The 13,837-nt window shown below is 38.2% G+C and overlaps 1 protein-coding gene across 1 annotated transcript; it reads right to left on the bottom strand.

Moving 5' to 3' along the window:
- Positions 1–1,297: 1,297 nt before the first annotated feature.
- On the bottom strand, positions 1,298–10,746 carry LOC131975594 (uncharacterized). The gene is made up of 8 exons (XM_059338268.1): positions 10,178–10,746; positions 7,936–8,048; positions 6,730–6,833; positions 6,174–6,348; positions 5,389–5,497; positions 3,782–3,867; positions 3,501–3,571; positions 1,298–3,216 (listed from the first exon to the last, which is right to left on the bottom strand). Exons 1-8 carry the CDS (start codon positions 10,601–10,603, stop codon positions 1,856–1,858), a joined length of 2,445 nt encoding a protein of 814 aa, XP_059194251.1. The 5' UTR covers positions 10,604–10,746; the 3' UTR covers positions 1,298–1,855.
- Positions 10,747–13,837: the final 3,091 nt, after the last annotated feature.

Genomic DNA, 13,837 nt, shown 5'->3' with positions numbered 1-13,837 from the left:
TAATAAATTAAACCACTTAAAAGTTTATTAGGTAGTTAAAATGAGTGGAGTCATTTCACAGTGTGGTATTAGAACTTTTACTGAAGTAAAGGATCTGAATACTTCTTCCACCAGTCATTTTAACTTCTTAAAATGTTTTTATTTTTATTTTTTTGTATTACTTTTATTATTATTTATTATTTTGATTTTAATATTTTTTTATTATTATTTTTTCAAGTTCGCTTCTGCGCATGCGCGGCCCAACCGTGCTTCTGCGCATGTGCGGCCTTTTCGCGTGAAAAACTAAAAATACAAAAAAAATAAAAAAGTAAAAATGACAGTGGTGGAAGAAATATTCAGATCCTTTACTTCAGTAAAAGTACTAATACCACACTGTGAAATGACTCCACTCATTTTAACTACCTAATAAAGTGGTTTAATTTATTAAATGGGTAATAATTTTAAATGTATCATGTTTTTCATTTTAAATCTTGACCTTAAATGTAATTCAAGCTGTCAGCTAAATGTAGGAGTAAAAAGTACAATATATGTCTCAAAATGTAGTGGAGTAGAAGTATAAAGTTACATAAAATGTACATAAAAGTACCTCAAAATTGTACTTTAAGTCCATTACTTGAGTAAATGTACAAAGTTACTTTCCACCATTGCTACCTGCCTCTTCTAACTTATACATATCAGTTAAGAGTCCTCCTTCAGACACTGTATGAGGATTAAAGGGATAGTTTCTGCATTACAATACAAAACTTGGTACAATTATTGTCAATGCCCTCCTGAGGATAACCCTTAGGTTATCCCCTAAGGTTTTATTGATCGGCCCCTAGGTGGCACTGTGGTGGCAGTCCAATTTCATATTTGGTACCGTGGCCACACTATAACACTTAAGGCAATGAAATTCACAGGGGTGGTATAGACTGGCCCCTGTAACGCAGACACCCCGACGGCAGCATGCCCCGACACGCGTGTCGGGAGGGCCCGTTCAGTACTGCTTGCAGTCCTAGTTAATATTCGAATTGCTTAACTTGAATAATTATATTAAAACACTGAATTTGAATCGCATTATTTGAATTTGTATTGTGCATTTTGAATCATTGCATTTGAAAAACAGAATCCATAAAATATTGCTGATGTGCAATAAGGATATTGATCTCTATCCACAAGAACTGAATGTTGGAATGGTTTCCAACAGTCCCATCCATCCTTTTTCTAAAGCTATTGTGGTCTGGAGCATCAGTTCACCCAGAGGACACTCTGGAGATAGACACAACATATATAATTAATGAAATCAGGGCAAATATAGTTAGAGGCATGGTCAAATCAGTTTATTGTTTATCAACATGTCTACATGAATGCAGCCAGCTAAACAACAGGTTCTGCAACAATTTGTTCAGTTCCAGTCGTGACAAGGTTTGCGTGGAAGTCTGTTCTGGTTTCTAGTTGCATGTGTGCAGTTAAAGAGAACCAGAGCTCTACAGCCATTCATGCTCCCTGAGATTTACACAAAAGGTTCCAATATTTCTGAGGGTCAAGAAAGCTAGGGACGTTCCAGCATTTGAAAGAAATGGTTGTAATTTTTTTAATGTGTCTCATTTCTTCCCACTGATGCTCTTCAACTGCTCCTTGACCCCACCTCTACCTCCTGTAGAGCTCTCTGTCTGCCATCTACATCGAAACAGCTCAATGACTGTGCAGTGACCAGTCATTACAAATTGAATCTGATAAGCTTAATTAAGGACAGAATTACTTGGTGGGCTGATGAATTGGATTAGGCTGCACAGGATAATCTATTCCTCCAACACCAAACTTGTCAAATTATTACTTTGTTAACACCCCCGAGAACAAGTCTATTATTCTTATCTTAATAGAAGTCATCCATCGACCTCTGTCCCAACTCCTCTGCGGGCTGCTCCATCACAAACCCTAAACTCTGCAGGCCCCATCCTGGCAGCAGCTCAGCCCAGCCCCTGTCAGACAGCTGGCTGCTCTCAGAGCCGTGCAGGGGGCTAGTAACGATCACCACAGCAGAGTGGATTGGGCTGTCTTGGTGCATTTTCTCTGAACCAACAGAACCAGAGCTGAAACTCTGTGGTATTGTGATGGCATCAGAAAATTCTTCTTTCTGCTGTTCTGTCTTAATTTCTCCAGTAAACTGACTCCGATGAGCTTCACCTTCTTTGACTCCAGAATCAAAATCAGATTCACCAAGTAACCCATCTGCTGAATCAGCAGAGTCGACCGATTCGAACCCTCTGATCTGTAGACTGTGAAGAATATCATCTTGTTCATGTGGTCCTTTACTGGCAGCGAAATCAACTGAACCTGCTTGGCCTTGATTCCCTTCATATTTTGTGACCACCGATTTATTGAAAGTCTGGACTTGTCCTGACCTCTGAAGAGTGTCCAACTCCTCTGACTCCATACGGGTCTCTTTTGACTTCTTGACATCAGGAGAAGTTAGTGGATCAATTTCAAAGTGCCGGGTGGCTGAATGTGTCCCATTTGATGTCTCAAGTCCACTGACACCAAGCTGACTTACATGGTCTCCTGAATCCCACTGAGAACCAGACCTGTTGGTACCAGATGACGAGCTAACATTATTGGGGGTAGAGCTCTCAGCACGAGTAGCTGTAAACGTGGTGCCACTACAATTAATCTGATCACTTTTAGGACAAAGTTTAATGGCAGGAATTACAGCTGTGGAAATATTTTCAGTGGGACCATGATCACTTGTATTATCATTATCAATACCAAAACTGGTGGGAGCAGCAGGACCATCTCTTGAGGCACTCATGCTACCGTTGTCACTGGACCCACTCACAGAAACATCTTTGGTACTAGGGACCTCCTCCTTGGCCCCCTCTGGTCTAGTCTGGTCAGACATAATGAGGACATCTGTTGCCAGTTCTTTTGGCGGGCTCTCTGCCTTTTCCCAAACCACCTCCTCCTTTTCCTTCTTCCCCTGCTGGCTAACTGCAGCACTTTGCCTCCAGTCTTTCTTCTCAGGAACGGCTTCTTTCTCTTCCTCCTTGGGGCCAATCTGTGTCTCCTGTGCTAAAGCTGGGACTTGTTTATGTTGCTCATGTATTCTTTCTTCCCTCTTCTCTTCTTGATCCATCCATTCTCTTGCCTCCTCTGCTTGAAAAGAAGACGCCATCCTTGGTTTCCCTCCGCTCCTCTGTCCAATGAACCAGCCTGGACTGCTGACTGTGTTCCTGATGACTGAGTAGAAAAAGGACAACCATGAGGACATTTAAAGTCTGAGATTTTTAAATAATAATGGTATTTTTTCCATCTTCATTTAAATGCAACAGTGAATAAGAGATAAATGCATTAGATTATGTATAACAGAACTGCCTGTTCTGCAAAACCATCACCACCAATCATGTAGTTATACTGTGTGTAATGTAAAATGCACTTAATAATCAGTGTTGCTTGTCACATAAAGTGCCAGCTTCTGTGTCACAGAGTCATTTGTTCAGTCTGACTATGTCCTCATGACTTACAGTCCTGTGTGTCTGTGCACATGGATTCACAGCAGGAGCATACGGAGGCTGTGGCCACCAGCTCCTCCCACCTACACACAAGACAGGAAGGAGCAGCATGTTCATTAGCACACTCCATTAAATGCACAAACTGATTTTACCATGAAATCATCACACCACCTTCCCAAAATGATTGCAATCCATGACTGTGCAGATGTACACGTTTTATTTTCATCTAATTGTCATTTCTCAGTCAGCTGTGTTATATCTGTGAACGTTCTTTTAATAGCATGGTTGCTCACCTGCCAGTAGCCTGGTTGTAGTTGCAGGACTTTGAGATGTGGGAAGTGGTGAGACCGATTGACAATGAACAGTGGAGGTGCAGCACCTACACACAGACACAAGCAGCAGTTAAAAAGCCCTCAGACACTCACAGGAGATTAGAGAGCCTGCTAGGCTCATAAATAGTGCGTGTTTGGGCTTAGTAAATATGTTCAGCATATTGTAAATGCATTCAAGGTACGTACTGGGCAGCTCATAGGAGACTTTAATCTCTCCTTTAGATTGAGATAGGTGCTCTAATGTATCTGCAAAATTACTGAATCACTGTTTCATCGTCTGTTGTATAACCTCAAAAGCCATTTCAACTTTAATACACTCTTTGACATGAGAGAAATTTCAGACTCTACAGACAAAAATATTCTAAGACTTTAAGGTGTTCTCATAACAGCCTGGTGGGTATCATCCAAGCTGGTGTGTTGGTGCATTGTGTGCCTCCTTCTACCGCCCTGAATGTAAATATGTAGAATGAGAAGTAAACAATGCATATACACAGAGGTGTAAACTGTTTGAAGAAACAGTAAGTAAATAAGGAAGCTGTAGATAGAGAACACGAGGTGTACATTAAATTACAGCCTTCAACTCAATAAAACAGCAGTTGATATATAGCATGAACAGGTTTTAAAACTGGCTCTGACAGTTCTGTTGCACTTACAGTTGCAACATGTTTTGCCAATGGTTTACAAGCTATTAAACTTTAAACACATTGAAGGAAGGGCACCTGTTCGTTATCCATTTCATTTTAGTGGCATTTTAGGTAGCACTTTCTGAAGCTCTGTTCAGTGGATCAGGTGCACTTTCTATCATATCAGAGAGCTCTTTCGGGGAACACAGTTTCAAACCTGTGAGTGCACCCATTTCGGGATTTAGTGGACTTTACTTGAGTTTATATTTTCATTTCATGGTTCCATTTACTTCTTTCCCACTACATTGAGTAATATTTTACTTTTACTGTACTACATGAGTCTAAAAGCTAGGTTTAATCCTGTTTTCAAGGATTAAAATTGTTTTTTCTGTCAACACATATAGTTTGTTTCAAGTGTGAGTTGTTAGCAGTTCCACCTAAGAGACACTGAGGTCCACAGAGGTCAAACTAAAAAACCCTGAATAAATTAAAAATCAAAGATTTGAGAAATTACAAAAAACTAAGATTGAGTATCAAAGCATTGTTTTTCTTCTTTCCTCTCCCATTAAACCATCTTAGATTTATCTGATGACCATTTGGGGGGTTTAAAATGTGTAGTGCATCCACTTGTGCTAACCTCAGCACCCTTTGCTAATGGATGTATGACTAAAAGTTTCCAGGTGGAACTAGTGCTCCCCCAGCATGCCGTCAGGCGGTGTACCAGCTAATAGGGGTCCCATCTTAATACACACACATTACATAGTGCCAAAACCCTTCAGTGAGCAGACTCCTGCAGACCTCTGGTAATAACCTCCACAGATCAGCCCAACTTCAAACTGAACAGGGGCCTACTCTGCCTGAATATGTGAAAAGACTTAAGGGTTTTGCAGGGTATTTAAGGTTTGATTTGATATCTATGGGATATCAAATTAAAAGTGGTCTTACTTGTGGGACTGCTCTGAAGAGAAAGGTATCCACAGAGAACTTCAGCACATTGCCCCCTGCCCACAGGAACTGGGAACTGCTGCCCTTTCTCCTGCTGTCTGTCATGCAGCTGCAATCAACAAAGAGCAGTCAACACGTTAAGTGATTAACCAGTGGTGGAAGAAGTATTCAGATCCCTTACTTAAGTAAAAATACTACCACCATACAGTGAAATTGCTCCACTACAAGTAAAAGTCCTGTATTCAAAACTTACTGAAGTAAAAGTACAAAAGTATTAGCATCAAAATGTACTTAAAGTATCAAAAGTAAAAGTACTCGTTATGCAGAATGGAAATACTCAGATTTTTTTAGATTTTCCAAATATATTATTAGATCATTATTATTATTATTGATGCATTTATGTAAGCACTTTAATTGTTTATAAAGATATGGCTCATTTAAACTATTATATATACTGTTATGAGATTTATTTAAAAAAAAAAGTTTAATCACTTTTAATTGATCATGTTTTCATGTCAAATCTCGACCTGAAAAGTAACTAAAGCTAACAGCTAAATGTAGTGGAGTAAAAAGTACAATATTTGCCTCAAAAACGTTTTTGAGGCAAATATTGTACTTTTTAGTGGAGTAGAATTACATAAAATGGAAATACTAAAGTGAAGAACAAGTACCTCAAAATTGTACTTAAGTACAGTACTTGAGTAAATGTACTTAGTTACCACTGTGATTAACTAATTCTGTAAACTCATTGTGTGACTTTTTTTTTTTTTAAACCAGATACTCACCCATGGTTTGAAATGATATCCAACTTGGGACTGCTGTTTGGGTCTTTGGAGTTTGTTACATAGCATGAGTCCACATAAAGCCTCTCCCCAGACAACAGCACACTGGACCGAGCCACAAAATACACTGGCTCCCCTAATAAGAACCAGTGGTCTGGAGGGAGAGGCTCCCACTGGGCTACACACACACACACACACACACACACACACACACACACACACAGTGAAGGCAAATAATAGAACAGCTAGTCTTAAGTTTAAACAAAACAAAAAATACTAATAATGTAAAGCAGCCTTTAAAATCACAAGAGGACAACACTTATGACATATCAATATCCTATTATCTAAGATAATAACATCTATATAATGTTGATATATTTCCTAGCCCATAGCCTACATGTTCAGTATTACATTCATGGCTAAATAACTGTATTCATTGTAGACTTGCAACACTTGATGCCAACTGTTCACATTAGGGCTATTATATTAAAGTGAATCAAGTGGCAACATGTGAATCACAGAGACACTGAAGCCTTTTTTGGGACAGTAGGTGTGTTACCATTGCAGATAGTAAGGCTGTAGCTGAGTTTACTCCTGATGCTCATCATCAAGCTTTTCTCCTCAACTTGAGGTCTGAAGCCAACTTGGTAAGAGTAATGAAACCTGAGAGAGAGAGGGAAAGAAAGGATTTTCACATGACACAAGTGGTATATTTTTCTATCACATCACAGAGGCTGTTAAAACTGACTCACAAGGTCACAACAGACAGAGCGAGCTGCTCACAGAATTGAGCAACTTTATCAACACTGAACAACAGGAGCACGGAAACACAAATGACATCATCTTAGTAAAACTATACAAGTCAGAAATGCTTTAGTGTGCTTCATGTCTTCATTACAACAAGTACAGCAATTAGCCAACATGTAAAATAAGTGTTGCCAAAATCAGTACATTAACAGTATTGTTGACAACAGACGACCATTGGTTAAAAGGCCGCAAGTTATTTTGTGACATAACTTGGCAATTAATATCAAATAGGAATGCCACACTCACACATAGGTATTTTTATGAATTATTGAAGAGTGGGAAACTTATTGTTTACTTACACCCGGCATTTTCCCACTGTACATGGGCTGCTTTCCCCCCCTTATCTATAAAATCTGGTCCAAATCTCTCACAAATATTTCACAAAGCACAAACCAAACCAACCTGATCTGAATAGTCCAATAAAATACAATCTGCTGACATGATGGCAGACAGTAGGGCTGGGCGATATATCGATATAAAAAATATCGATATATTTTTAAATGTAATGTGGAATTAGACCATATCGCATATATTGATATAGTAAATTTTTCTTCTTTTTTATATACAAATACTGCCCTTACTAGGGTTTGTCATATTTAGTTATTTTGTAATGTTTGTTATTCTTTTCTCATATAAATATATTTATTTCAGAAAAAGAGTGGCCTATTTTATTTCATAGGCTATTTTTATTTAAGATATTTTTTATTTAAATGTGCACTTTATGGAGCTTTTATTTATTTATTTATTTTTTTAAAAGGTCCTCCTGTTACACAGTATTTATGTTCACTTAAATAAACGGTTTCAATAAAACTACTTGTGACATGTCATATCTGGCCTTGGGATATATATCGTATATTGATATTCCGCCTAAATATATCAGGGTATGACATTTGGTCCAAATCGCCCAGCCCTAGCAGACAGTCACAGAATGGAGAAAGGAGAAAAATACTGAAATTACCTGTTGTAATGGCAATGGATGGGAAGGCGAAGTGGTAGAACTCTGATGACATCGCCTTGTGGAGGTGGAGAATAAAGCAGCCAAAATGTATACACCAGCTGACCACCAACAACCTGAGAGGTAGGAATTATAGATTCAATATGAATTCATTTCATAATCCATTTTAGTTTAAAGCTATTTGAATCCATGCAGATTTTACCATCTGGATTTTTAGTGCCTAAAATATGATAAAAGATGCAATAGCCACATACTGTTGTGATTGAACAACATGAAGAAAAAACTGCATATGAGCCTCACCATGTGAAAGTTAAGTGTGCGGGTTTGCTGATGAAATGATTAAAGAGCAGTTTAGCACTCTAGAATAATAAATATGCAGTGCATACTGTATTTCATAAGCTCATGTTTCAGCATAGCTTGATGTATTACAGTTCTTCAAGGCACAGCGCGTTTCTGTGAGGTTAACCAACATGTTGAACACATTTACTTTCTCATTAAACATTCAAGTTTAATGAGTGTTTGATAGGATCCAGAATTTAACAGGGTCTGTGTGGGGGTTTTCACCACAGTGGTGTTGAGACATTCAGGGAGAAAGCAAATCACACAAAGAGCCCAACAACTATCTCAGAATTCGTAAAAACTACTGACAGGTTGGATTCCCTTTTTTTCCCCTCCAAATTGTGCCAATATAGTGCAAAGTCCAAAATGTTTTGTTTGCTGTATTGTGTGCAGGGGGATATGGAGAAAATCTAAATTCCCAATATTTTTGACCAACTATCTCAACATCTATGATATTGTAGGGTTGACTATTGGTGCTTTCATAAAATATTTGGACAATGAAATCTTTGAAAAATAACAATGCTTGTAGTCATTAATTTGGTGAAGGCAAATAATAGAACCACGAGAAGTTCAAATGACATCACTTTACCGTAATGCAGCCTTTAAAAACAACACTTATGCCAAGTACTTACTTTTACTTTTGATACTTTAAGTACATTTTGATGCTGGTACTTTTGATCTTTTACTTCAGTAAGCTTTGAATGAAGGACTTTTACTTGTAGTGGAATAATTTCACAATGTGGTATTAATACTTTTACTGAAGTAAGAGATCTGAATACTCTTTTACACCGCTGGTCACACTGAACTCACTCAGAAAATACAGGTGCATCTCAATAAATTAGAATATCATAGAAAGTTTATTTATGCCAGTAATTCAATTCAAAAAGTGGGAATTACACATTATATAGATCCATTACACACAGAATGACACATTTCATGTCTTTATTTAATTTCTTCTAATTATAATGATTATGACTTACATTTAATGAAGACCTAAAAGTCAGTGTCTCAAAAATGTTTTAATATTACAAAAGACCAATTTTAAAAAGTATGTTTAAGATGGAAGTGTATGCCTCTGAAAAGTATGTCCATCGATATGACTCAATACTTGGTTGGACTTTCCATCATATTCTAATGTATTGAGATGCACCTGTAGATCTATGAGCATGTTTGTGGTGCAAGGCGGTGCTCAGTGTGTCCCACCTTCAGTGGCGGTTCTACACAGGGGCCTACAGGGGCCCCTGCCCCTGTGAAGAAGCCTTTGGCCCCTGCTGTGGCCCGTGTCAAATTAATAATAAAATTATCAATTCATAACGATGAACAATGGAACAATTCTAACCTTTTTTTTGTTCAAACCATATCTCATTGTACACAAAAGAAACTCAGAATGTTCACATTGTATAATAGTATAACTCTATGGAGTCTTGGGCTATTTTGCCCATTTTTGAATCCTTTTCATGTCTTTACATGTCTTTGTAAGTCATTTTATGTCTTTTTTTGGTCATTTTGTATCTTTTTTTGTCATTTTGTGTCTTTTTTGTCATTGGTGTCTGTTGTGTCGTTTTCAGTTATTTTGTGTCTTTTTTTGGTCATTTTGTGTCTTTTTGTGTCTTTTTTTTGGTCTGCTTTGTTTTTACTGCACTTTCAAAATAAAAAAGTGCTTGTGCACAAAAATGAGAAATGTCATTGTCATACAAAAAAAAACTTATTGTTGGTGAGTCTCATTATTTAAATCAATGTATTTGTATCTTCCAAATATACTTAAATGAGATGTTTAAATAAGCTAAAATAAAGATTTTGAATGCTTAAATATCATCTTTGCCATTTTTTAATGTGCCCCTCTGATTAAACACTGGCCCCTCCTTGGCCCCCACAGTAAAATTGGTCTAGAACCGCCTCTGCCCACCTTGGGCTGTCCGCCGCACTCAGTCAGTCCGTGGTGGAAGTACAGGTAGCGGGGGCTGATCCGGCTCACTTCACACGAGGACAGCCGCATCCGGGATGGATCGGTCCACGCGCGCAGCTGGAGGCGGTCCACGCGCACGGAGATTTTGGCGTTACCACACCAGGCCTGCACACCGCGGGCCCCCGTCCTCTGGCCGCTCTGCGGTTGTCTCTCGGCGGGTAACAGCAGCGCGTCCAGTCCGGCGGGCAGCGGGGCTTTGTGAGGAACCGGCCGGAACAGCTCCCGAGCTACAAGTGGCCGTGGTGCATGCTGGAACATCGGCAGGCGGTAGAAAGAAGCACGCGGGGCTCCTACCTGTGCTGTCCTCACCGGACCCCCCAGTGTACCACGAAACAATGTCCAAAGAAGCCACACAAACACTGACATGGTGTCAGAACAAAACAGGAGCAGCAGGAGGTTTAAGCTGCGACCAGATCCTGGTCTGGTCTCATCTGATCCACAGACTGTGGCTCAACTTCATTATCACACCTGCTGCCTACTGATTGGACTCAGAGCGAGCGACGCCCGGCAGCTGGGTTACAACGACCATACTCAACATGCTGTTTTAAGGCTGTTTTAGGCATTATTGACCAAACTAATCAATTATCATAATTTGACCTTTTCGACATCGTGTGTCCAAAACCCCGCAAAACGCAATAGTAAGTACCAAATTAAATATACCTAAATACCAAGTACCTAAATACTAAAGTAAATATGTACCAAACTAACTAAATACCAAAGTACCTAAATACTAACGTAACTAAGTACCAAAGTAACTAAATACTAAGGTACCTGAATACTAAAGTAACTAAATATCAAAGTAACTAATTACCAAAGTAAATACCAAAGTACCTAAATACTAATTTAAGTAAGTACCAAAGTAACTAAATATAAAAGCAACTTATTACCACAGTAATTACATTCCAAAGTATCTAACTACCAGAGTAACTAAATATCAAAGTAACTAATTGCCGAATTAAATAATTCTAAGTAACTAAGTGCCAGAGTAACTTGATACCAAGGTAACTAAATATAGTATGTCAAAAAGCTGAAAAATTTGGAAATAGTGTAGTTTGTTTAGAAATGCAAGAAAACACCTTAAAATAGCACTTTGAACATGGTCATAGTCAGGGCTTTAAATTAACTTTTTTGATCACCAGCCAACATGACGAGTAGATTTTTTAACCTCAGCCAATCAGATTATTACCAAATTATTATTAATTTTTTAAGTGTATTTTGTGTTGACCCGGCAACAAATTATTAGCATTTTTTTTTTTAAATAAATATTTTTTAATTTTTTTTTTTCTTAATATACCTTAACAGGACATTTTTCAAGTTTTAATACTCTTATCAACACATGAGTGGACACATATGCTGCTGTATGCAAATGTTTGTTTATTATTATTGCAATAATCCAATAGAATGACAAATATTGACCAGGATAACCTCAAATGTACTACATGCTCAAGAAATATGCTGAAAGCATAACATGGCAAACTGAGGCCCAACAGGAAACACCAGATGAACGAAACATGTCTCAGTAATTCTAACAACATGTAGTGTCCAACACTAAACATCCTGTTTAAACAGCTCAACACTAAATGATTGACCACATCATCAACAACAGACACATTGTACAACAGGTTCACTGGTCAGTTAAATAAGATAATTCTCTGGATCCTTCACACTTTAAGTGAATAATCTCACACAGTGTAACTGTCTAACCTCACATGGGGATAATAAAGGCTCACAAAAACAAAACGGGGTGATACAATTTTTTTTTTTAAAACAAACAATAATTAAAGTGGGCTACGTGGTGGTGTAGTGGTTAGCACACTTGCCCCACAGCAGGAGGGTCGCCAGCTCGACTTCGGCCTGCGGCTCATTTGTGCTTGCATGTTCTCACCGGGTACTCCGGCTTTCTCCCACAGTCCAGAAACATGCATTTAAGTTTACTTAGTGACTCTAAATTGCCTGTAGTAGGTGTGAATGAGCGTGATTCAATCCAATCCAACAAGTCATTGCCTCTAGTGTCTGTCCTGCAATAGTCTGGCTTCCTGTTCTTGTCCTCTTGTCCATTGTCAGCTGGGATAGGCTCCAGCCCCCCGTGACCTGAGTGCGGTTTAGGATAATGAATAATTATAGTGTGCATGTACCGTGAGGAGAGAAATGTCTCTGTGGAATCTGAGACTGGACGTCTTCATGGTAACTCATTCACACCGACAGTAACTACAGACAACTTTGATTTGTTGAAGCTCAACTTCAATAGATGCTTTTTATTGGAGGGTCGTTAATGTTACTGCTGTTACTGATTTCACCAACTACCAGGCGGGCCGAGAGCCACTTCATCAGGATTGCGGATCGGAGATGGCAGCCATATAAAATCTATGAGAACCAATATATCTTCCAAGCCACTCAGAAGGTCAATCTTGGTGTCAAAATCTACATTTGACACTGGTTCAAGGAATCATTTAAAGCTATTGAGAATATCACTAGATGATTATTTGATCAAATAGATATGTTCATTTTGGCCATGTGTATTTACGTAATTTCCAATTCATTTATATAGTTCATATATGGTATATATATTCTGAAAAATGAATAACATGCATAAATTTAATTAATTAGCTTCACTCGTATTGTTCATTACATTTACAACCACAAAGATCTGTGCAGTTCCAGTGAGCCTTCCTGCATGAGCACCTTGCACCACAACCACTTTACAGTTCCCCTTAATAAAGTTAAGTTAAAATTAAGTAATTGCATATTTCTCATTTGTCATATGGCTTTGCCTAGTGTTAGTGACTTCCTGCCTGTCTTGAAAATTACACCTTTTTTAGTGGTCAGATTTTGGTAAACTTTTAGTATGTTATTAAGGACATCTAATACTACAAAAAACAGCTGATAAACCTTTTGTTAGAATTTTTTTAGGGTTAGGTGTTTATTTTTCATATATGCACCCACCTATTCATCTCCATTGTCCCCTGTGTCTTCAACCTTCCTCTTTTGCTCTTCTGTTTTTTTACTCCATGTAAATATCTCCACGTTTGTTTGTTTTGCCTAACTACGTTAACTTTACTATTACTACTACTGCTACTATCCGCCCCTTTGTTTTGTTTCAACAGTGTAGCTCGCTCGTAATCGCTCGTAATCTATATTTTGAGGTGAGTCTATCATTCTCTCTGGTCTTTGCTCAGGAAGTCTTTATAACCTGGGCTGAGTCTGAGTAATCCAGTGTTTAGGCTATGACTATATTGAGCTTTGCCAGCATGCACTAAACAAATACCATACAGCACACTACATGAAATTGAATTTCCTAAACTTCCCTAAAGGTATATTTTAACATTATGAAACAGTGACATACTCATTTTGAAAGGGCTCCAGTTTTCTAATATATTTTATGTTTAAATTATTAACAGTAGTCTATTAGGCAGTGGTGGTATGTAAAGTACATTTACTCAAGTACTGTACTTTTTGGTGTACTTGCACTTTTTAGTATTTCCACTTTATGTAACTTTATACTTCTACTCCACTACATTTTGAGGCAAATATTGTACTTTTTACTTCACTAGATTGAACTGACAGCTTTAGTTTCTAGTTACTTTTTGGGTCAAGATTTAA

The sequence above is a fragment of the Centropristis striata genome, chromosome 8, assembly GCF_030273125.1.
Source record: "Centropristis striata isolate RG_2023a ecotype Rhode Island chromosome 8, C.striata_1.0, whole genome shotgun sequence".
NCBI lineage: Eukaryota > Metazoa > Chordata > Actinopteri > Perciformes > Serranidae > Centropristis > Centropristis striata.
This window is presented reverse-complemented; position numbering and strand designations above follow the sequence as displayed.

Bases quoted from the DNA above. Each gene is read 5' to 3' on its own strand.
- LOC131975594 (XM_059338268.1), bottom strand. From the start codon at position 10,603: ATGTCAGTGTTTGTGTGGCTTCTTTGGACATTGTTTCGTGGTACACTG. The intron at 6,349-6,729 runs GTAACACACCTA...GTGTGTGTGTAG, and splicing joins CAGCCTTACTATCTGCAATG to CCCAGTGGGAGCCTCTCCCT. The intron at 3,217-3,500 runs GTAAGTCATGAG...TTTTCTACTCAG, and splicing joins GTGCACAGACACACAGGACT to TCATCAGGAACACAGTCAGC.